This window comes from Electrophorus electricus, chromosome 14, assembly GCF_013358815.1.
Source record: "Electrophorus electricus isolate fEleEle1 chromosome 14, fEleEle1.pri, whole genome shotgun sequence".
NCBI classification, from domain to species: domain Eukaryota; kingdom Metazoa; phylum Chordata; class Actinopteri; order Gymnotiformes; family Gymnotidae; genus Electrophorus; species Electrophorus electricus.
The window spans coordinates 20,436,252-20,462,944 of NC_049548.1; the positions used below are offsets into that span (position 1 = coordinate 20,436,252).

The following is a 26,693-nucleotide window of genomic DNA, read 5'->3' on the forward strand; positions in this document are numbered from 1 at the left end:
TCAAACAAGGCTGACCCAGAAACATCTTTCTATTCAGTTTGGAGTAAAATGCTTCTATCAATCAGAAGTGGCATTATTAATTTTTATAAATGCACTACGTTCATTAGTTTAGGAGACATGCACAATGCACGGAGAAGAAAGCCTATTAGGAGAGTAACTTTCCCTTTGCTATACCACTTGAGTATAAATTCACTAAAAATGCACTTAAAAATTTTCTGATTTAATTAATGCTGATCTTAAAATTTTGGAAACTCCCAGGCAATGCACACAGAATGAGCAGAATAAATGGTGCTGCTGCATAACTGTCGCAACTCATACAAGATGCAGAAACAATGAGGGTTTACAATAGTCCTAACCTGACAATAACTCTAAACCTAACGTGACAATGACCCTAATCCTAACCTGACAATAACCCTTACCCTAACCTAACAATAACCCTTACCCTAACCTAACAATAACCCTAACTCTAACCTGACAATAACCCTAATCCTAACCTAACAATGACCCTAATCCTAACCTGACAATAACCCTTACCCTAACCTAACAATAACCCTAACCTGACAATAACCCTAATCCTAACCTAACAATAACCCTAATCCTAACCTAACAATGACCCTAATCCTAACCTGACAATAACCCTAAACCTAATGGGGCAATGACCCTAATCCTAACCTAACAATAACCCTAACCCTAACCTGACAATAACCCTAATCCTAACCTAACAATAACCCTAATCCTAACCTGACAATAACCCTAACCCTAATGGGACAATGACCCTAATCATTACCTGACAATAACCTTAAACCTAACCTGACAATAACCCTAAACCTAATGTGACAATTACCATAACCCTAACATGACAATGACCCTTACCCTAACCTAACAATAACCCTAACCCTAACCTGACAATAAGTCTAACCTGAAAATAACCCTAAACCTATTGCATACATCTGCAGAGACAACCTGAACATTCATATTTTAGAAGACATTGACTTCCTTTATCCCAATATGCAATGAAACACTACAAACACTGTTACATTACTAGAGAGCAGCTTCAGTCAAGGTTTGATAAAAGTGATTTCAGTATGAGGTCTATAAAAGAAAATTTTATGAAATTTAATGAAAAAACTTATACAATTTATATAAAATAATGAAAATGCTTAATGAGGTAGAGTTAGACTTAGCAGACTTAACAGTGAATGCAATTTGTAAAAGATCACCATCTACGTAGTAGTTTCCTTGTGGCCCACCCCTTGATAAAATGCACAATGAACTGAAAAGTATTGTACCATTTGAAGTGGCACTAGTCTTCAAATCTTTACTGAAGAAGGGTTTTATTAGACTGTCTGAGAACAACAACAAGGTTAAAACATGGAGGCATATTTCACTTGAGCCTATGCCAATTCCAGATCATTTTAAAAACCATGTTAATTTAGACTCCTAAATTCCTGAACAATAGGTAAAACCAAAAACTAAAGATTTTATACTACCTATACTACTTTAAACTTCTATATTGCCCACATTATTAAAGCTCTCAGGCATTGTTGGTTCATGTTTGGTGCACGCTGAACTAATTGCCAATTACCCAGTACCTTTGTTGTAATGATATGTACTTTGTAATCTTGTGAATATTTGTATATCTTGTGTATATTTATTTTCTCTTAAAAAAAAGACCACAATAATAGATTACCACTATAATGGATATAGCACCACTGGAATGGCTGAAACACCAGTGTAATGGATGCAGTGATGCTGTAAAGGCAGTGTGCTGGAATATAACTGGAAATGGATTCTGTGTTTCTGTATTCATCTGCTGTGTTCTTTGAGTCCAGTATCTGTAATCTCTGAAGCATGAGGTTGCTTGTTTCAATCAAAACCAATACACCGTGATGAGCCAATATTCATGTGTCATCTGAAACAGGTACATGCCATCCCAATTCTTTTTTGATTGATCTTATTATGTTTTAATGATTTAAGAAATGCACTATTTGTGTATTCTCTATAGCTACCTGTAGCTTCATGTCACATTTCATCAGTTATTTTAGCAAGGCTGTTATTTCAGACACAGTGTTGATGGATTTATCTTCTATAGAATATCTTATTTAATTTAATTACAATATGGTCTTACATCATTTACTGATTTTAGGTGGATTCTATCTTGGCCAAGAAGTGTTCAAGTCTTGATAATTCACTGTCAACCCTTCTACTCACACCTCATATTTCACACCAGCTGGGTTGTCCTAAAAATGACAAACGTCAACATTGCCTTACATTACAGTTCTGGTATACAGAATAGAATGTGTTGAACTCAAAGACTGCAATCATATCAAATTCAAAGTTTTTATTATGCCTCCTGTGAACCCCAAGCCCTGTGTACTTTAGTTCCCAGCACATTGTCATTCCATCAACAAAGCTCAGGTTTGTGATTAACTTAATTAAGAATATAAGTATGTATTCCATTTTGTCTAATAATCAGAACCGTAGTCAAGTGTCCATAGAATCTTGATGATTATGTTTCTAAAAACAGATCACAAGCAATACTGTTTTACATTTCTTCAGACACAGAAATAGTGTTGGAGCTCCAGGAAACACAGAGCAAGCAGGCACTATCACTTCTGCCCCAGGGCCTGGCCTGAACGGTTTAATACTGATGAACAGTACCTGCCTCTTCAATTACAAAAAGCCTTGGACACTAAGATGGACCTGGATCTGGGTTGGTGTATTAATCGGTTAACATATTGTAAGTGGGACAGTGGTTATTGCCCAAGACAACAGCGCATCCAGAAGGAATTCATTAAAATGGACAAACTTCAAATGAAAGTGAAGAGCCTTCTCACTTAGCATTTCATCCATAGATTGTATGATATCACCACATCATGACTGAGCTCCTCATGCTGTCCTCATTTGAAAGCTTTCTTGTGCACAAATATAACTTTTTAAATTATTCCATTTAAGACATTACTTTTAATTCAATCAGACAGTGCATTTAAGACAATATTTCTGCTAATTATCCTTCTTGAAGGAATCAAAGGTCACAAATAAACCCGTGAGCCCATCAGATAAATTAGCTCAGTCCATTCTTCAGTCATCTGTACACTGTTAGAATAAATATAAAAACGCGAAGAAGACTCCAGGTGAGTAACTGTGGTGTTGTAATGTTTGCATGCACACAGGTTTTATTTTAGCAAACAAACTAAGTCGTAGAATCAGACAGGTGAGCGTGGTCAGGTCGGTCCGGGGTCGATGCACGGGGTAGCATCCGGGAGGTGTCCGAGGGTGAGGCAGGACACAAGGTCTAGAAAGCAGGCAGGAGTCAATAACCAGGAAAACACACAGGATAAGGAAACGCTCGGTACGCCACATAGGTAAAGCAATACTTTGCGATGTGTACACGGGGAAGGGAAGCTTATAAAGGGGCTGGAAATGAGGGGAATGGGAATGAGGTGTGTGATAGAATGAGATGAGTCAGTGGGTGTGGCTGTGCAGGACTGAGGGTTGTTCCTGGGGTTCGTAACAGGTGTACTGTAGTAAAACATGTAGAGATAGTCAAAAGCTATCTATCTATCTGAATGTCTGTCTGTCTGTCTGTGTAATAATAATATATGTAATTAATATTAATTTTTTAATATATTATTATATGCATTATATTAGTCATTCATTGGTGTTTACTCTTTTTCTCTGCTTCTGTTTCCATCTTTGAATTTTTGGATTACCTCAGAAATACCCAACTGCGCTCTGTGTGTGTGTGTGTGTGTGTGTGTGTGTGTGTGTTCCTGTATTACTGCTTTGTCTTTGATTACCTGTTTACTGTCTCTAACCTTGCTGAGTTACTCTTCTGTAACCTTGGATTGTTACTTTTAGTGGTTTCTGCCTTGCATCTAGTGCATCTGTGTATCATCAAGGGTCTGGACCCAGATTTTCTTTATAGATGATTTCTGTAAACCTGCTTTGTGACATGTAAAAAGTGCTATACAAATATACCATACACACTAACCCTGTACACTAACTGTACATACTAGCCCTACACACTAACCCTACACATTAACTCCATGCATTAACCCTACACATTAACCCTACACACTAACCCTACACATTAACCCTACACACCAACCCTACATATTAACCGTACACACTAACCCTAGACATTAACTCTACACAAATGCATTTAAAGGAATTTCTGCAGCACAGAACCAGTGAACAGCAACATGCCTCAACAATGCTACCATTACTCAGACAGTTCCCAGTTCTGTTCTCCATAACAGTCCTATTCCCTATTCTTTAGTGTTTTACAGCCCATGAGTGTACAAGGTGTTATGTCTCCAGTTTAGCAGTGTTTTAGAAAATCCCTGTGTCATTCCTGTTCTCTCCTTCATGAGGGATAACCAGACTTTCAGCTAAGGTTAGTGTTAACACAAAAATTCTTATGGCTTTCAGAGAGCATAGATAAAAGCAAACAAACACACAGAGGAAGGAACAGATATGGGAGAAACCAGATGTACATTTAAGTCTAAATGTGATCTCTTATACCATGGAGGAGACATGAAGACAGGATGGAAAATTTGTACACAGAACACACACACACACACACACACACACACACACACACACACACACATGCTCGCACACATATATACACAAACTAAATTGGTTGTCTGCTTAAAAGAAGCTTTTGTGGGATTTGAGAGGGCTATCAGTGTTTTGAAGTGTGCGTTGGACAGCAACAAATGGCCTCTTAAGAATAATTTAAGAAAAATAATTTAAGAAAACAGATTGAGGCAAACACACTACTTAAACCACTTTACTTTCCATGGGCAACAGTATTAAACCACTTTACTTTCCACGGGGTACAGTATTAAACCACTTTACTTTCCATGAGGAACAGTCTTAAATCACTTCACTTTCCATGAGGAACAGTATTAAACCACTTTACTTTCCATGAGGAACAGTATTAAACTACTTTACTTTCCACAGGGAACCGCTTTGCATATGATGAGGCTACTGAAACAGTTGTAAGTTTGAATTCAAAAATCATAAAGGAAATCATTTGATAACAATAAGTGAGCAATATCAGAAGCTTTGAAGCATTTTATATTTCATTCCACTACCAGGAAATGTAGACCAGAAAACTGTATACCATCATAGTCAGTATTCAGAGAATATAACTAGTTTCTTTTGCCCTAATTTAGAAATAATTTCATGTATTTTTACATAATGTTAATTGTTGAAAATTTCTTTCAGAGAGCACAGGCATATAATATATTGTTAACATCTGTGAGCTTTATGATATACTAGTATCATTCATATATAAAGAAAATAGAGTTGAACTCAGTATGAGTGCCTGTTGTGACATCCCTAGTAGCCTTATTGAAACCTGACACTACAGCATCTACAGCTACACACATGGCTTAAATCTGTGAGGTCATTTAGAATCTGATTATATCTGTGAGGTCATTTAAAATCTGATCACATCTATGAGGTCATTTAGAATCTGATTATATCGGTGAGGTCATTTAAAATCTGATCATATCTGAGGGGTCATTTGGAATCTGATCAAAACCCCCAAGTCATGCAGCAGCAGAGAGTATGTAAGCCTTTGATAAACATACATGGTAGCATTTGATAAACTGACATGCTGTTCAAACATGAAGCGTTCACTCACACAACATTAATTAATTAATTCATTCATTCATTCATTCATTCATTCATTTACAAATACTTTTATTTAGTACTTGGCAATTATTTCCAAGAGTAACAAAATGGTAGTTTACTGTTAAAAAACAGGTACATTTGAAAACCACATTACAAATTATTTTAAAATACTGCAAGTACAAGTGAGAAGGCAAAAGATGATAGAAAAACACATACCAGCACATTGTGCTCATGTGACAGAACGCTTGCCCCCCGTGAGGCACGTGGTTTGGCCATCAACGTGCAGTAGGAGGATCTTTGTTTGTGGCGACACCTGCACACACCTGCGTATCATTTGTCTGTGTGTATGTAAACCCAGGTCAGGGAATGCCGCCTCGTTGGTCATTGTTACCGTAACATGTCAATGTGGTGTGTAAATGTTCAATGGTGGTGATAAATGTTATGTTCGTTCTTGTTGCATGTATGCGTGTTTCTCATTTGTATTTCTCATGTGTGATTCTTGTGAGTGCCCTTAGTGTTATATGTTAATAAATGTACATCCCAGACATTGGAGTCTGTGCGTCCTGCCCCTCGCCCTGCAGCACTCGGGCCACCACGCGTTACGGGTCATATGTAACAATGCAACTAGAGTTTCTGGTTACTCTGCATTTTTAAACACTCGGTTTACATCGCATTCTTCCTGTTAACTTTACAGCCATAATGAATATCTTAGAATTGTGGCCCATTCATGTGTGCGTTGTCATAGAAACCAGGAGGCACTGTACTACTGCATGTAGCAAAGCTCTCTGTGTTATGGAAGCTCGGCACTGTCAGACCTGTTTCTCAAGGCTAGATACCATGGGTAACTATGGTTACTGTGGGGAATAACCCCAGTTACCACTTTGAGCAAGTAAATGTGTAGCTGTCTGGCCATACCTGCTTTTCATGTGCGCATTATCACTCATTGTGTATATCAAACACTTATCGATATAAGGAACACTTATAACAATTACTTACTGAAATCTAATCAGAGTGTGGCATTTGACAATATGCATCACAACATTTTACTAGATAGACTCAAAATGTTGTTGGGATTAGGGGAACAGCCCTTTCCTGGTTTAAATCTGATGTAGCTGGTCGCTACCAGCTTGTTAACATAAATGGAGACTCCTCATCATACAACAAGGTTAACTATGGTGTCCCACAAGGATCTGTTCTAGGACCTTTGCTTTTTTCTTTATATATGCTACCCCTAGGTGACATTATATGTAATCACTGTGCTAGTTTACACTGCTACACTGATGATATTCATCTATATGTCTCAGCCAAACCAGAGGACATATATCAGCTTAGTATTATTGACAAATGCATAAAGGACATCAGAACTGGATGTTGGGGACTTTCTCTCACTTAATCCTGACAAAACAGAGCTGCTTCCATTAGGCCCAGAGACAGCTAAATCCTTGCTCTCTAATTACTCAGTGAACTTCATTGGTCTCCCAATCACATCTTCTCTAACAGTTAAAGATCTTGGAGTTATTATGGATCCCAGACTCTTGTTCAGAGCTCATGTAAATAATATTTCTAGGACCGCCTTTCTTCACCTTAGGAACATTTCAAAGATTAGGAACATGCTCTCCTCACATGCAGAAAAGCTAGTCCATGCATATATCACTTCAAGATTGGACTACTGTAATGCCTTACTGTCATGGAACGCATCCCCCCACGAGTCACGTGGTACGGCCCACCATGTGCAGGGGGGTTTACTTGTTTGTAGCCACACCCCCTTGATGGCACACACCTGTATGGGGTTTATTGTTAAGTGTTTCCAGTCTATTTAAACCCCAATGAGTGCGTGCCTCACTGTCATTGTTTGTTAGCGTCTGAGTACAATGTTAGTATCCATGTTTGTCTAGCCTGTGTTAATGTTACAGTCGTTATTGTTAGCGTCAAGTATGTTTATGTTCATTGTTAATGTTATGTGTGAGTGCCACTATTGTCTTTTACGTTCTATGTTATTACATGTTTCACGAAGTCGATGGAGTCTGTGTGTCCTGTTCTGCCCTGCGGCACTCAGGCAATTGTTACACTTACAATCTTGCTGTACCATTAAGTGCCTAAATAAACTCCAGCTAGTTCAAAATGCAGCAGACAGAGTTCTTACTAGAACTAGAAAATTTGGTCACATCACTCATATCATATTGATAATCAATATGATATAATCAATTTCGTATTGATTATAAAATACTTCCAATGACCTACAAAGCACTGAATGGTCTTGCCCCACAGTAGCTTAGAGAACTCCTGGTGCATTACGCCCCACCATGTCTGCTTAGATCGAAAGGTGCAGGCTCATTACTAGTACCAAGAATAAGAAAATCTACCACAAGGAGTAAAGCTTTTTCCTATAAAGCTCCCACAATATGGAATAACCTTCCTGTAAATGTTCGAGACTCAGACACAGTCTCAATATTTAAGGCTATGCTGAAAACCTATCTGTACAGTCCGGCATTTTATTAACTACTTTTTCATCTTAGGTAAAGGTGTAGATCTGTGGGGTCCATGGGCATTGAGAGTTATGGTAAACTGGGATGTTATGATACTGTCATTTCACCTCTCTTTTCTCACTCAAGTTTCTTGACTGAGAGCAGCAGAGTGCTGATGTTCCAGGGTGCCCTCATCAAAACATTTTCACAAAGTTTCTATCTAATAATGAACTACCATGACCAGAATAGCGGTTAAATACCGGAATTGTTCATTATTTGATGGAAACTTAGAGATGACTTATTTTGTGAAAATGTGTTTGTTCCTTCCAGCTAAATAAATAAGCTTCTCAAGTGGTATATTCACAATTAAAGCATAACATCAGACTTACTGATCTGTTCATGATCAGTTATTTATGGAGTGAGCAAGATGCATCTTATTACTAATATATTAATTCATGATGAACACTAACACTAACTAAATCATTATTTCATGATTAGTTCATTATGAATTAGAAGCTAATAAATGCTCTATAAACTACCATTATTATAAAGTACCATTATAATCCTTCTATAAAGACACAAAACAGCTCAATATGGTTTTTAATTTAATTTTGATAGCTAGTTTTCTGAGTTATACATTTACAGTACTGACAGAAAATAGTTTACACAACAAGAAAAGATGGATTAGAGGAAGAAAGAAAGTCAGAAAGAAAGAAATGATTAAGAGACTGAATTTTTTTTCCTTCTTTAGTTAAAAGATTAAATGGATCAAGCAGAGACCACACACTGTTCAGAATCGCTATGAAGTACAGAATCTGTGGACCTTGCAGCAGTGTGTGTGTGGGAGGATGTTATGTACAAGAATAAATGACTTCACTTTTAAATCTCCTGTACAATTTTTATTGCTTAGAGCTACTTTATGGTGTCAGCCTGAAAGAAGTAACTTGTGTTTGTCATTAATGATAGACAGTGCCGTTGTATACGCAGCTGTTATGCAGTTCAACCTTTTGTTGACGGTTTGCTGTTTCTTGCAGCTCTACTGACAGCATGACCCTGTTTATTTTTGCTTGTTGTTGTCAAGCTTCTGGACCAGACTGAGATATAAAAACCAGGATGCTGCTTTTAGTAAGGTTGACATACACGTGAACATTTCCAGAACATTCTGACCCCACATTTATTTACCTTATTGGAGACTGGCTCTAAATTGATCATAAACATTATCAAAAAATATTTCAGTAGAACCCCTTAAATTGCTGCAATGGAACATTGCTCCACCCCTAGCTCCACCTCCAGCTACACCTCAGGTTTCTCATCCATCCCAAGGTAAATCTCTGTGGGCACTGGTGGAAATTAAGGAAAGACACTTTTCACTATGTCAATTTTGACAATAATGAGATGAATCAGTTTTAGGAAAGTTTGAATTTTGAGTGTCAAAAAGCTACAAGACCTTATCACCATAAGGTCCTTAATAACCAATTTGTCCCTGTTTATAAAAGTTGCTCCATAAAAATGGCACTTGTAGAAGCTACATGCTTCAGTCATGCTTCTTTATCTCTTTATCTGGGATTCCAAGGTAGTTGTAGCTGCCCTCAACATCTGTTATGTTACCTTCTGGTAGTGTGAGCCCCTCTGTTCTAGCTACCTTCCCTCTCTTGTAATCATCTGACTACATTTATCAAATCCTCATGATATTCTCATGTCATTGGTGTATATTCTGGTGAGATGGATTAGTGAGTTGATGTCTCTTTCACTTCTGGCACACTGATTGATATCCATTGAGAAGAGCTGACTGATGATTGCACCATTATATAGTCGGTATCTGTAGCCACTTTAGGTGATGATTTCATATATATATATATCCAAAGAAGATTCCAGGTGAGTAACTGCAGTGTACTTTAGTAAGTGTCCGCTAAATGCTGTAAATGTAGTAAGAGATGTAGAGATATTCCAAAATTGTAGTGAAGTACTCAGAGTTTCCAGAGAAACAGGACGTTTCAGACAGAGGCACTTTGCCTGCACAGCTAATGAAGGACTTCTGTCCGAAACATCCTGTTTCTCTGGAAACTCTGTGTACTTCACTACAATTTTAAATATATCTACATCTCTCTCTCTCTCTCTCTCTCTCTCTCTCTCTCTCTCTCTCTCTCTCTCTTATATATATATATATATATATATATATATATATATATATATATATATATATATATATATATATGGTAACTTTATATGTTATATATACATAAAAATTGATTAGAGTGAATGAGGGTGATGTACCTATGATAACTTACATTTTAAGCAACTTTTCCTTGACTGTTAAATGCTTAGAGGCTTAATATATTGTGTCTAATTAGGTCTTATGGGAATAATAAGATTTGACAAGCTGTGGAAGTTTATTGTGTGACATTATTATGTGACAATTAATTTTTCAAACTTTTACCACATGAAACTCATGACCATCTGGAAAATGAGATACCTCTATTACTCTGTATCCATGTTTCTGGTGTTAATATGCTTATAGTATCTAGTGTGTAGTTTGTATAGGAGGGAATTCCTGTGCATATGATAAGTTTTATGTTGACTTGATGTAAACTCTCATGCATGCCTATGAACCTAGCCAGACTTTGGTTTGAACTGTTAAACCCTTGAAGTATTGGCATATTTTCATAGCAACTGAACTAAGGAGAAAAAGCACCAAGAAAGCATCAAAGAGTTTTTCTGATGGTCTGTTGTTAAGGTGACATTTTGTTGGCAAAATGGGAAAAGTATTTGCTGTACCATTCAGGCTTTGAGTAGCATGACAGTGTTAATAGTGCCCTAACATGAGAATAAAGAGTTAACTGTTGCCTTAACATGAGAATGTGGGAAATCTTGTCCTGATAAGTATTCTGCAGAATGAATCACTCAAGTCATATACAGTCATACACAGGATGAATCACTCCAGTTATACACAGTCATACACAAGATGAATCATTCCAGTTATACACAGTCATACACAGGATGAATCACTCCAGTTATACAGAGTCATACACAGGATGAATCACTCCAGTCATACACAATCATATACAGGATGCATCATTCCAGTGGGCATTAGGTTGCTGGTTAATGAAATCACTTAGGAAATGAGGGGAAGCAAGCAGAGGAAGAAGTTTCAAACCATTGATTGCACCACAGTGCCACTTTAGTTTGTGTAAATTGAAGGTGCAAATTGAAGAAGGTGCAAATTGAATAAGAATTCAAACTTAAACCTTCTGATTGCATTGTACTGTATAAACATTATAAAGCATAAAATATGAAGGTTTAACCAAAGCATTGCAGTAGACTTGCGTTTGAGACCAAGGCAACATCAAGAACATTAGTCATGAGACTGAGATGGCATTGAGACCAGACCAGAGGGGGGAAGCCCGAGACCTCTGCTAAAGCAACCAACAAATAAACAAACAAAAATAACCTTTATTATTACCCAGAAGACATTTATGGTGACATTAACCATGGTTACCTTAACAATGCTTACTGCCAATTAGCTTGATACACTTTAATAATTTGGTATGGCAGTAACATTCATTACCAACATTCATGGATAACGCCCCTGTAGTCTCCCACTCCCTGGGTGGTTTCGGAGCTAAACTGGCCAGAAATGAATCTCTGAAATATCCACCAATCTGTCAACGTAGGCGCTTGTGTCTCTCCTAATCATTCAAACTGCCCCACAGACTCTCCCCTGCCATCTTGAGGGACATGCTAAAGTTGTTATCCTGTCATTAAAAAGCTCCAGGCACTGTGTTCACTTACAGCCAACACCAGCTTCGGCATCTCCGCTCTGGTCTCCCAGGCAACCAGGGCAAGTTATTTTGGGCCAGCAGCACCCAAAGGCTCCTGCTGCTGTTAGGAAGAACATTACACTGCTTCTCTCTCTCTCTCTTTCTCTCCCTCTGTGTGTGTGTGTGTGTGTGTGCATATGTGCATGTATGTCACACTCACACACACACACACACACACACACACACACACAGAGATGTAGATGCCAGCGGTTTTCTTTTTCTTTTTTCTTTATTCCAGAGTCTTACTATTAAGGGTGAAACTTTGGAGGAATGTTGGAGAAATTATTTTGGTAATGACACAGTCCCCCTTTATTCACACATTTGCTTACTCTGCATTATGTACTATAAAATAATATTTTTTCTTATATAATCCAGATTCATAATTTTATTTATAGCAAACAAATATGATCTAATCTCTACTGATAACATTCTGTTTGGGAGAATCTTCAACACAACACTGGGAATTGCATATTTACCACTCAAATGACTTACTCTTACTCTATAAAATATTAATATATGTTTACACAGGGTTGGGAATTGTTTTTTTAAAAATATATTCATTTAAAGATTACTGATTACCTATTAAAATGTATATGTAACTTAATCCAAAGGATTATTAAGGATTAGTTTTGGATTACTTTCCATTAGTTTTGGATTATTTTAACTCAACTGCCAAAGAGTTTTGGAGCACTGGTGCTCTACAGTGCCAGCCAACTCTGAATCTTCTGTGTTTCCTCTGTGCAGACCCATGAACAGTTCTGCAGATGTGTAGATGTCCATATAAACATGTCCCTTCCACAGCAGACCAGCAATGGGTAGAAGGACCTTTCCTGCAGAATGTCCTGTAAAGGTTAACCTAACCCTACCCATAACCCAGCACTGGGGAGATGGCACTTTCCTGAAGAACATCCTGTTCCCCACCTCCACCTGTTTACCCTGGTCCACCAGGGTAAACAGCCTATACAGTGACTAAGAGCGACTGTGAGGCATAACAGTGATGATCATTTTAGGGGGTGGAGAGTAAGTGGTTAGATACAACACAAAAACACTGGTTATATACACCACAGAAAACACTGTGGTTAGATACACCAAAGAAAACACTGTGGTTAGATACACCACAGAAAGCACTGTGTTTAGATACACCAAAGAAAACACTGTGGTTAGATACACCACAGAAAACACTGTGGTTAGCTACAACACAAAAACACTGGTTATATACACCACAGAAAACACTGTGGTTAGATACACAAAAAAAAACACTGTGCTTAGATACACCACAGAAAGCACTGTGTTTAGATACACCAAAGAAAACACTGTGGTTAGATACACCACAGAAAACAATGTGGTTAGATACAACACAAAAACACTGTGGTTATATACACCACAGAAAACACTGTGGTTAGATACACCAAAGAAAACACTGTGGTTAGATACACCACAGAAGGTACTGTGTATAGATACACCACAGAAAACACTGTGGTTAGATACAACACAAAAACATTGTGGCACAATACACCACAGAAATTACTGTGAGAAGATACATCACAGACAATACTGTGGTTAGACACATAACAGAAAACACTGTGGTTAGATACATCACAGAAAACATTGTGGCAAGATACACCACAGAAGACAGTGTGGCACAATACACCACAAAAATAGTGTGGCACAATACACCACAAAAACACTGTGCTTAGATACACCACAATAAACATCGTGGCGAGATACACAACAGAAGACAGTGTGGTTAGATATACCATAGAAAACAATGTGGTGAGATACACCACTGTAACATGGAATGAATGGGACACAAATGCTGAGAGGAGAGAGATTTATTAAGGGCACATCCAGTATCAGGGACATTGTAATGGTTCAGGGTCAGGGCACTGAGACGAACAAAATGAGAATACGTTATAACAAACTGAAAGCCAAACACGAAAACAAAAAACAGGCAAACAACAGTGAAAAGGGATAAACAATGCAGAAGCAGACCATGACAGGGCTGGAACAAGGCAGGCTAGGAACAACAACGACCAGCAAAACGCTAAAGAAATCACAAAGTATAAATACACAGGCTAACAACAATGAAACAAGGAACAGGTGAAGCTAGTGATAGAATGGGAAAACCAAACAAGGTGCAGAACATATGGAACCAGGAAGCAAAGAAAAACAAAGACACGAGACATGGTTACCATGGAAACAGGATGAGGTCCAACCATGGAGGGGCCAACTATGACAATACAGAAAACACCACCACCAAAAACACTGGTTAGATACACTGCAGAAAACACTGTGGTTAGATACACCACAGAAAACACTGTGGTTAGATACACCGCAGAAAACACTGTGGTTAGATACACCGCAGAAAGCACTGTGGTTAGATACACTGCAGAAAACACTGTAGTTAGATACACTGCAAAAAACACTGTGGTGAGATACATCACAGAAAACACTGTGTATGGCTTTTTTAACCTCCTGGCGTGTATATGAGTATTTAACTATTTTAACCTCCTTTTGACCATTAGAATTGAGCATAGGAACAAAATTAACAAATCAGCATAGGAACAGAATTAACAAAGTTCAGCATTAGCACAGTTCAGTATCAGCACAGGAAATTAATTAGCATTTGCTGCTGAACATAACATGATGTACAGTCTTTAGTCAAATACTGGTGCCACACTAATGTGAATGTACTGCGATCAACACAAGAATTGGAACCTGTTGTAAAATAGGCAGCTGCCTTTAATGAAGACTACAAACCAGCCTTTGTGTTGTGTCTTCATTTGGTTCCCTATATTCTGTGGTTTGTGTAAATCTGTCAGATTAATTTTGTTCGAAATGTGCTGTCAGTGCTTAGAGTTGCTTACTCCAGAATGCACATCGAGAACATGCTAGCCAAATGGTGTGTGAGGTCCAATTATACAGTGTCATTTACAATGCCACATGAGCTGGTAGTAAAGGGGATATAATTAACGAAGGAAAACTGTCATCATAGTCATTTGAGTGTGATGCTGTGTAATAGCAGATTTTTGGTGGTGTGACTAAGGAGATTTGGAGTGTTAATTGTTACCAAAGCATCTCGTGTTAGACATTATGTCATGTTAGACACTGTGAAACATATTATGTTAAGCTCTTTGTTGTTGCTGTACTCAAAATAAGCACACCTGTCTCCTGGCAACCACACACACACACACACACACACACACACACACATACACACACACACATACACAGGTTCTAGGACACCTGTCCCCTGACAAACACAGACAATAGTCTAGAAAGAACTCTCCCATGAGTTTGCTTGGCAGGTACAAAAACATAAGTAAGGGAGAGAAGGAAAGAGAAAGAGAATACAGTCATGTTGGACTATATGTCCCACCTTTTTATTATCATGGCAATCTTTCAAACTGCAGAATAAGGCATATACATATACAGATTTATTCTCTAATGAGTAAGTTCCTGTCAAAGCTGTAGTTTACAGAGTTAAGGAGATCACGAGTACAGAAACACACACACACACACACACACACACACACACACACACACACACACCAGCACCCAGTTTTTTGTAGGTGGTAAGGTTCAGTACAACATAATGTGTATGGGTATATGCATTTTCAGATACACCATGCAAGTTGCACAGATCAAATACACCATGCTGCATTCAGTTACACTGTGCAGTGTTCAGGTACACCATACTATATTCAGCTACACCATGTTGTGTTCAGGAACACCATGCCATGTTCAGGTACACAGTTCAGGGGCACCGTGCTGTCTTCAGGTTCTGCTATGCTATTGAGGTCCATATAAAACACATTGATAGAGCAGCATGGGAGCATAATTGCATGCTGCTCTGATCTGAGGAGTGGCATGTACCCAAACTCTACTCTTAGCAGAAATGCCCACACCAGACTGGTCTTATATCAGTGTTAAAGGGATTTTTCCAGCAACACTGTCATTGTCCAGTCTTCTGTCTGCACCACACTGACCTGATCACACTCCTCAATAAAAAGCCTGTTACATGCCCTAGTGTAAAAGCTGTTACACACCCCTCGTGTAAAAAGCCCATTACACACCCCTTGTGATAAAAACCTGTTACACACCCATTGTTTAAAAGGCCTTTTACAACCCCTCAATAAAAAGGCCTGTTACAGACCCCTTGTTGAAAATCCTGTTACATACTCCTTAAGTAAAAGGACTGTTACACACTCCTTGTTTAAATGAGCTGTTACACACCCCTTTTTAAAAGGCCTGTTACAGATCCCTCATGTAAAAAGCCTTTTACACACCCCTTGTGAAGTGGGCTTTGCTTGTGATTTCACACAAGCCCTTCACAGTATTGCCTGATTGGTCAGTAGTACAAGGTGTGCAGGAAGGACTCACGGGTGCCGTCGAAGCGGGTGGCGATGGTGTCCAGGAAGGTGTTCTGAGGTGCCAGGAGCCCCTTCATCACAGGCATGGTGGCAAGCTTCCAGAGTCTCCAGCCCTTCCGCAAAACACACACTCTCCCTCTCTCTCCCTGTTCGGAAAACACACACTCTTCCTCTCTCTCCCTGTTTGCTTCTCACGCCATCCCGAAGCAAGGCAGCTGATGGGGGGCGACACTTGGGACCATCAGGTGAGCGCAAAAGAGAGGATGGGAGCAAGGTCCCCCATATGGCAGGAACCTCCTTTGTTCTTCAAAGTCAACGAGACTTAGACAAGCCTGGAGTATAGGGGCTGCATTCAGGGTGCAGGAGATGTTTGAGAAAATCCCTCATCAGTTCTTACAGGTGAAGGCAGCAACCTTTTTCGGGTCATTTCTGTGTTGTTCTCCTTCAGAATATCACTCCTTTCTGCTTTTTCAGGTTATCCTTGTATAATTATTTTTATTGTTCTTTCTGCTTTCTTCATCTTATCCTTGTCTCATCCCCTCGTTCTCTGCTTCCCTTCATTTGTAGGTGTCGACGGTGGAGCAGAGCTGCTCTGGCACTGGTTTTCTTTCTCTGGTGCTACTCCTGTTCACTTCATTTTGGTGTGTGACAGTTCTTTCTCAGTCTCTTGTACTCTCTCTTTCCATTGCTCTCTCTCAGCCTGACTCTTTTTCTCTCCTTCTCTTTCTCTGTGTCCCTCTCTTTCTATCTCCAGCAGAAGAGTCTTTGTGTGTCAGGTTAATCACAGCTCCACGCACCTGCAGCCCAGCAGGGAAATCCACCATGCAGGCATATCCCAATATTGCATGTCTCTCCGTCTAATCCGTACACACAAATGCCCATCTAAAACCAAATGCCCATATTAGCTGCAATGGCCAAGACCCCTGTGTCTCTCTGTCTCCTGCCCAATCTCAGCACGGCTCAAACAGAACTGTTTCATTTGCTTCATCTATCCTCCACATCTCTCTCTCACTTTAGCTCACACTGCTTCCCACCTCTCTGTCTGTGTTTCTCTCTTTCTGTCTCTTCCCTCCTCCCTATCTCTCCTCCTCTCTCCTGCTCTCTCTCTCTCTCTGTCCCCACACCCACTTTGATGTACTCCGGTGGTTCTCAGCCAATGAGATAGAGATACAAATACATACACACATATTATCATTCTCTAATTTACACACAAATCCAAAGTCCCAAATACACACACACACAAACGAACACACGTTAGATATTTGATCTAATATTTACACAAACACATTCACTTTCTTTAATTTGCACACACATGCCTATTTTTATTTTCTGTTTTACACTCGATCTCACACATATACACACAAATTCTCATTCTTTATGTTTCACTCACACACACACACACACATACACACTATAACCCATCCTGCTTGTGTGGTAACAGTGCCCTTGACAACCCTATTCCACCATGCCCTGAGGGAGCATAAACCAGCCAATCCTATGAAGAACCTGATGCAGGATAGAGTCTGTTTAAAATACCTAAGGCACTGCATAGTTTCATTCATGTAATATGTGACTTATTAATGCACAGTTTTCACAGGAAACTATGTTTCACAAAAACAATGTTTCACAAGAAAGCAGGCAATGTTAAAAAAAAAAAAATATATATATATATATATATATATATATATATATATATATATGTATATATATATATATATATATTTATTTATTTATTTATTTATTTATTTATTTATTTATTTATTTATTTTAAGGATTAACACTATCACTATATAAAATCAACAGGACTCAAGAACTCAGTGAGGTTGTGGAAGACGACTCTACCTTCCAACTTCAGAGCAATTGCACAAGTCACTATCAAATATGATACCAAGAAGATGCCCTGTCCCTGCTGTTGTTCTGCATTGGCCTGTACCCGCTCAGTGAGATCATCACCAAGATAGCCACAAGAGTGGCTATGGATACCAGCTATATAATGATGCTATCATCAGTCACCTCCTCTAAATGGATGACAGCAAACAGTATGACAGAAGTGAATGAGACATTGACTCACTAATCCATCTCACCAGGATCTACAACAACCACCTTGGAATTTCATTTGGACAGGATAAGTGTGGTCAGATGGTTACAAAGAGAAGGTAGGTAGCTAGAGCTGATGGAATTGTACTACCAGAAGGTAACATAACAGATGTTGAGGGCAGCTACAAGTACCTTAGAATCCCACAGGCAAATGGGTATTATGGAGAGTCCACAAGGAAAGCAACTATAGCCAAATATGTACAAAGAGTGAGGCAGTTCCTGAGAAGTCAACTGAATGGGGAGAACAAGACCCAAGCCATCAACACCTACGCTCTACCAGTCATCGGATTTGCTGGAATAATAAACTGGTCTAAGGAGGTGATAGAAGCCAGATATTAAGACAAGGAAACTCCTCACAATGCCATTCATCCCAAATCCAGCACTCTGAGACACTAAGTAGAAGGATCCAGGATGAAACAACCAAGATCCAGGAGTACACCAGGATGATGGACCTAAGTGATGGAGTGCTTAGTGAATACATCAGACAGTAGAAACCTGAGGAGGATGGAAATGAGAAGGAGCAGGAACCATCATGGGTGGAAAAGACAGTGGAAGTAGCTGAGATGAAAAAATCCTACCAATGCCTAAAAAAGCCTGAACAGAAAGCCAGCACAGAGGCATTAATAATGGCAGCACAGGAACAAGTTCTTAATACAAGATCAATAGGGGCTGTGGTCTTCCACACCAGGCACGACCTCAGATACAGGCTGTGCAAAGATGCTCCTGAAACAATACAGCACATAACAGCTGGATGCAAGATGCTAGCAGGCAGGACATACATGAACACCATAACCAAGTAGCTGGAATACTATACAGAAACATCTGTTTAGAATGACCAAGATCCTGTGGGACTTTCCAGATAAAGACAAAATGGTAATGGCTAACCAACTGGACATAGTAGTGATGGACAAACAGCAGAAAAGGGCCATAATGATAGATGTAGCAATCCAAAGTGACAGCAACATCAGGAACAATGAACATGAAAAGCTTGAGAAATACCCAGAAAACAGCTGAAAAAGATGTGGAAGGTGAAGGCAACAGTAATTCCAGTAGTAATCGGAGTACTAGGGGCTGTGACCCCCAAACTGGGAGAATGGCTCCCGTAGATCTCAGGAACATCCAAGATCTCCGTGCAGAAGGGTGCAGTCCTGGGAACAGCTAAGATACTACGCAGGACCCTCAAGCTCCCAGGCCTCTGGTAGAGGACCCAACTATAAAGGGAAATTATTATTAGCTTATTATTATAGCATATATCAAAGCAAATAAAAATGTATTTATATAGTGCTTTTTACCACAGATTTTGTTACAAAGCAGCTGTGAACACAGTCACCAAGAAAACCATTAGTAACACACTTTGCTGTAATGGATTGAAATCCTGCAGTGCCTGCAAAGTCCCTCTGCTCAAGAAGGCTCATGTACAGGCCCATCTAAAGTTTACCAATGAACACCTGAGTGCTTCAAAGAAGACTTGGGAGAATGTGATGTGGTCAGATGAGACCAAATCATGGAGGAAACATTCTGCTTTGGGGCTGTTTCTCTGCTAAGGGTACAGGAAGACTTCATTGCATTGAGGGGCTCATGAACGAGGCCATGTACCATAGAATCTTGAATGAGAACCTCCTGGCCTCAGCAGAACACTGAAGATTGGTCGTGGATGGGTCTTCCAGCATGACAATGACCCAAAACATACAACCAAGGCAACAAAGGAGTACCTTAGAATAAAGTACATTAAGATCCTGGAGTGGCCTAGCCAGTCTCTGGACCTTAATCCAATAGAAAATCTGTGGAGAGATCTGAAACTTCAAGCTGCCAAGTGACAGCCTTGAAACCTTGAGGATTTGGAGAGTGTCTGTAAAAAGAAGTGGGCCAAAATCCCCCCTGAGACGTGCGCAAACCTGGTGACCAACTACAAGAAACGTCTGACCTCTGTGATTGACAACAAGGGTTTCTCCACCAAGTAGTAAGTCACGTTTTGCTTGAGGGTCAAATACTTTTCACTTAATCAAATACAAATGAATTTCTAACCTTTTGTTTAATGTTTTTATAAATAATAATTTTCCCCACCATGTGTGCATATATGTGTGTAATAAATTTTATATATATATATATATATATATATATATATATATATATATATATATATGTGTGTGTGTGTGTGTGTGTGTGTGTATGTGTGTGTGTGTGTGTGTGTGTGTTTGTGTGTGTGTATATGTATATAATATATATATATACACACACACACACACACACACACACACACACACACATATTCGGTTCTACATCAGTAATTATGGTCAATGCACGGTCACTTCACCTTCATTTACACATTCATGCACACACATATGCAAAGCATATGTTTAGATCTTAAATACATTCACATATGAATAAATTATTCATTCATTTATAGAAAACACAATAGCTTAGTCATATGAATTAATGCTCCAAATATTCTTAATGAAGTAATTTCACCCGGTACATTCCCACAACTAAACTACTCTTTACTCTTTTCACCCGGCACATTCCCACAACTAAAGTACTCTTTACTCTTTTCACCCGGTACATTCCCACAACTAAACTACTCTTTACTCTTTTCACCCGGCACATTCCCTCTCTTCACCACTGTCCCTCTTTTTTCTTCCTCTTTCTCTCTCCTCTGCCTGTCTCCCACTTGCTTTCTGACTCTTCACTATTCATCATTTCTTATTGTCCATCAAAGCTTTACAAAACAAAAGGCTACTGGGAATGAATGACTAACACACACACACAGAGTCACAAACTTAACAGAATAACCATTCAAAGAAGACCCGGGTGGTTTTCAGGTAATGACTGTTTATTGTGTTAGTGGTTCATGTGTGTTAATGTAATGCATCAATAATGCTTACTCATCCTCAGTAGACTGGAAGTTTTGAAACATTGTGTACAGTACTATATTGTCGGTTAATAATGTACAAACTCAGCCTTTATAACCAGCAAATTTCAATGATCACATTTGTTTTCTTCCTTTCATAGAACAGATGGTCCCCTCTGCCCCCCCTCTTTCTCTCTCTCTCTCTGTCTTTTTTATATTCTCCTCTCCCTTCCTTTCTCTTTTGCTCTTCACCACTCCTTTTCTCTGTTCAGTGAATGCAGGTAAGAAAAGGGCAGACAGTAATAAGATTTATTATCCAACATTAACAATCCCACCCCCTGCACCTTCAGAGAAAGAAACAGAAATAAGAAAGAGAACAGGAGAAGAAATCATTTGATGAATTGCTCAGAGTTGAAGATTCTCCGGCAGGAGAGAAAATTGATAGAAAGCAGATAGAGTGATAGAGTGAGAGAGGAGGTAGAGGGGAAAAAGAGATGGCCAAAGAGTGGGAGAACTCCAGTGGGACTTAAGAGATATTCTCTATTGGACAGGCTTAATCTCTCTGCCTATTCACTGGACTTCATTTTAAATGAGGCTTCATTGTTCTCTCTTGTTCCACTTAACCCAGTTTGTGTCTGCTTGCAGAGTAGCGCATTCATCAGTCCTCTCTGCTCTCCATCACTCCCTCACACAGCTCTCAAGACCTCCAAAGTACTTAGAAATAAATAGATTTTGGATTAGAATTCTGATACTCTGTATTATATAATAACAATAACAAGATTATTATTATTATTATTATTATTATTATTATTATTATTATAACAAACAATTTTAGCAACATTTGGATAATTGCCACTGTTGCCCTTGCTTTGCTCACTGGTGGCTTGGACTTGGACAGTTGTAAAACTGCTTTGTGACAACCTCTGTTAAAAGCACTACATAAATAATTTTTGATTGATTTTTTTTTAATTGAATGTTTATTTAAAAATAACTAGCATGTTTATTAGAATGGCTAAAAATAGTTAACAATTTTATTACAATGGCTAGCACCTTTATTATAATAGCTAACAATACATTTACTTACATAGCTAACACCACCTTTTAGTTCCTTAAATGGCTAACATCACCTTTTAGTTCCTTAAATGGCTAACACCACCTTTTAGTTTCTTAAATGGCTAACACCACCTTTATTTTTACATGGAAGCAAGCAGATCCCCAGGGGTCTCTCCTCCCAGCAGTCTGCATATTGTGATGGTCAAGCGACCTCATGTGATCAGGTGCCCATATAGGGGATAAAATGCCACAAATGTTTAACAAACACCTATAGCTGGACAGTCAAACACAGTGGCAGGAAATTCAATACTGTAGTTCATTCAACAGAGTAGGAGCACATTTTAGACTGTAAAAATCAATCCAATGATGTTTGTTTCAGTTCAACACCTATTTTATATATGTATATAAAACCCTGATCCAAATTTTTAGGTTTTTACATATGTAAGAGTAGATATGTCAGGAAATACTAGCCCTTACCACAGTGGCCACGCAACGAAATGGTGACCAGTGATTCCAGTACATGAAACAGTATTATACAACCTCTTAATGTATTCTGAATATACAGTCCTCCTCTTCTTTTAAACTCTTAGACCAACAGAAAAACATGAGTGAACTGTGCAATGATGCAGTCATTCTTATGTAGGCTACGTTAAGAGCTAATAACTTCAGAGAGTAACTATAGCTAAGCTTTAATCATACTTAGAACTATCCAATTTTCCAAATTCTTTTTGCTTTCTTGTGTCCTTCTGTTTATTTATTTGGATACTATTCTTATATAGAGATTATTTTTTTCTATGCATTAACGTTTTTTCTGTTTCTTTTTTTCGTCTTTACTTTTTCATTTTCTTGAATGAATGAGTGTCTCCAGAGACAGCAGACAAAGCAGCAGTAAGAATGCCAGATCTGCATGGCTACATCAGCTTCTGCCATATCCCCTGTGCTTCTCTGTGACCAGCTGTGAGGCTTAAACACTCTGGATCTCTTTAGATTTTTAGAGCATCAGGCAGAAAACAGAAAATAGACTTGAATTGAGATGAGTTTATTGCTCTAAATGTAGGTCTGACACATCCACAACATATAATTCTGACTGGATGCCATTTACACACCTTCCCTTGTCCATGGACAGCTGTCATGGCAACATCTGTTTTGGTCTTTTGAAAAAACATTTATGAGTGAATTTATGAGTGAATGTCATCATTCATGATAAGATATTCATACAAGCCTCATTCTAGAACTATCTAGGGCCATGTTCTCTGCCACATCCCATTTTCACCTGCTCCCTGTGCTATGGGAGAGCACGCCCCCTCCCAGCAGTCATCAACTCCTATGAGACATCAACTCCTATTGAGGATGCAGGTGGAGATGTTGAGCACAATGTCTGTCAGGGATGGATCAGTGGATCCATGTTGCACAGACAAAAGGCACATTGATGCACATGAAACAGTGCTGTTAACAAGAGGAGACAAGGAGAATTTTATTTTAAAGTCCTCAAGGAACGTATGAGCCAAGTCCCACTGCAGGCTAAACATCTTTTTAACATCTTTCTAAAGACCTTTTCAAGGGCAGTGGTTGCTCAGTGTTAAAGCAATTGACTAGTAATCAGAAGGTTGCCAGTTCAAGTCCTGCCACTGTTGGGCCCCTGAGCAAGATCCTTATCCCTCAATGGCTCAAGTTGTACATAGCCATAATTGTAAGTTGCTTTGCATAAAAGCATCAGCTAAATGTAACCTATAAAACATCTCAGTGCTGCTGTTTCTAGATCAGCAGTGGACTACAACTCTTTGTTGTTTTGACAAAGCAGCAAAGGGGATGTATGGGGGATCTGTGCCTAGATCAGGCCCATGTGCCTTATGACTTCAGGAGTGCAGGTATTAGGCCATGCATCTGCAGTAGTTTAATTATCAATGAGACATGCAGGCAATTTGCATGAACAGCAAATTGGTCAGTGCTGGATCAATTTATTACATTCAGTGATTTATTGTAGTCAGAGTTTCTCTTACTATGGTCAGAATTTGGGATTTGGGTTAGGAACCTGCATAAACTTAGTGATTTCATTGCAGAGCTTAATGCAGTAATGAGTTAGGGATATCAGGACAAGGGCAGGAAAAATTGGTTAGTCTTTTAAAGGAAAAAATAAACCAATTGCTCTGAGTTACACTAGGCATTCCATGCAAAGCTCCTTCTGCATCATAAAAGACAGGCTTCTCATTGTTTGTTTGTGGTAGTAGATTGAGCAGAGGTCATTTATGTGAAGGCTTTGTCTAATCACAGAAAGACACCAAAATAGAACCAACGATGTCAGGCCTCTTCAAAAGTAGGACACTGCTAAAAATATTAGCCCACTTAGCACTGAGAGCAAACACTAGTGCATGACACTGGGCTACAAGAACAATGGAGAGACCATAGCAGTACAGAAAAGAGCTCACAATGTTATAAAACAAACCCTAGCTGTGTCTGAAACTGTGTCCTATTTACTATACAGTGCACTACATTGGTGTTCCGCCATCTTGTAGTCGTGTCAAAAAACATAACACAGGACATTGGGACAGGGACCCTCACCCTCCAAAAAGGAGGATGGTGCTCTGGCTGCTATGCCAGGGAGCTGGCTCTTTGTCTTTGATCTGGTGGTCAGAGCTCATGTTTACCTCCTGTCAGACCTGGGTTTGAGTCCTGGGTAGTGTGGCTGCCTTCAGCCTTCATTACAGACATCCAGTGCACTATAGCAATCCCACAATACTCTGCAATAAGTAGTGTACAAATTATGTATGCTAGCTGCCAATGAACATCCATAATTGTCTGTGTTGTTTGGTGTGATGATTCACATGCAGTTTCTCTGAGGAGGACAGCAGAGTGATAGTGACATCATCAGAGACCTCATGAGCATGTTTCAAATATAAGTGGCAGGTTAACCTAAGAAATGCTTTCAGTTTTACAAAGTTCTTTCTGTAATCACATAAGTTCCGTTTATAGTTAACAAGATTCAATAGCTTTCAGATCAAATAATTTTGTGTTCAAAATCCTTATAAACTAGCTTGCCACTTAGATACTGAGCCAGCTGACTACTTACATTACCTCTAGGGCTGATGAATAAGTTGTCAAACTTGGTACAATGTACTTGTTACAGTGTTACAATATACTGTTCTATTATTTTATAATGTACTGTAGTATCATGTTACAATGGGCTGTAGTATGGTGTTTTAATGTACTGTAGTATGTTACAATGTACTATAGTATGAAGTTATAATGTACTATAATGTGAAGTTCCAATTGTATAAGATGTTATAATGTACTGTAGTATAAAGTTCAGATTGTATAAGACACAGTCTGCAGTGGTACAGTAATAAGCTAACCCTAACCCTATCACAAATAATGTAGTTTCCAAACTTGTTCACCACATTGATGAATTAGGTTCCCTGTAATAGTGCTGTTTTTGGGTGATCCAGATTTTCACAAGTAGTGTATAGTGAACAAGGCACAGTTTCAGACACAGCTCCTGTGTTTCTGAATATTAGCCTACATTATCACCAACACCAGGCCATATGTAAGGATACATTCTGAATGTGATCACAAAGATTTTGTCTGTACCTTCTGTTTTATTTCTGAAGCTATGCTGACTGTGCTAGTGGTTCTTTCAATACATTTGTGTCTGCATAATGCAAAGCTCAGATAGAATGGTTGACCTGATGAATCTGTTTTGTTACTGATGAACTCAAATCTTTTTCTCACACACTGTGCCATTGCGATCTGCCATAAGGGTGCATTGTAGTAATTTAGACTGTAGTGCTACAGTGCCCTCTTGTTGTGCAGTTCCAGACTCACATAGTTAGAAACAAACTTTTTTAATACCCAGGGAGGACATGCAGTTATGATGAGAAATTGTGGTAAAAACCCCACTGTAGGTATGTCACAATAATAGTATATGAGAATATACTGTATAACTCCCAAAATAAGATGGTCTTTATGACACTGTTGAATCAAGCTTTTAAAAACTAGCTATGTTTTGTGTGACATTTAAAGTGTAAGATTTAACATTTAGCTCTACATATCATAAGCCTGCTTCAGTTAATGAGAAGGGAAGCTTCGTTGTGGTACACAAAACATAATTTATTGCATTTATTTATGTCTGTGAAACTGAGTAGGCGTTAATTAAGATCTGAAACTGAGGGCCTATTATTCAGTTAATCTATGATTATTTTATTAACTACAGGATCACATCAAGGAAACGTTCCACTTGAACAAACACCCCTATTCACAGCCTTTACTGTTCTGACTGAGTAGTGTCAGCCACCATCAATACTTTTCATTTTTCTGCAGGCTATGCTAGAATATCAGTTTTTATAAACACAGAAGTCAGGAATTTTAACCAAAAATTGTGGAGGAGAAATGTTCT

General features: G+C 38.8%; 1 protein-coding gene across 1 annotated transcript in view; it reads right to left on the bottom strand.

Moving 5' to 3' along the window:
* Positions 1–17,330, bottom strand: part of kcnh4b (potassium voltage-gated channel, subfamily H (eag-related), member 4b) — a 60,033-nt gene extending 42,703 nt beyond the window's left edge. The window contains exon 1 of the mRNA XM_027017672.2: positions 16,316–17,330. Within this exon, the coding sequence (XP_026873473.2) occupies positions 16,316–16,391 (76 nt within the window). The 5' untranslated portion in view covers positions 16,392–17,330. The remainder of the gene's footprint in view (positions 1–16,315) is intronic.
* Between the last annotated feature and the right edge of the window lie 9,363 nt (positions 17,331–26,693).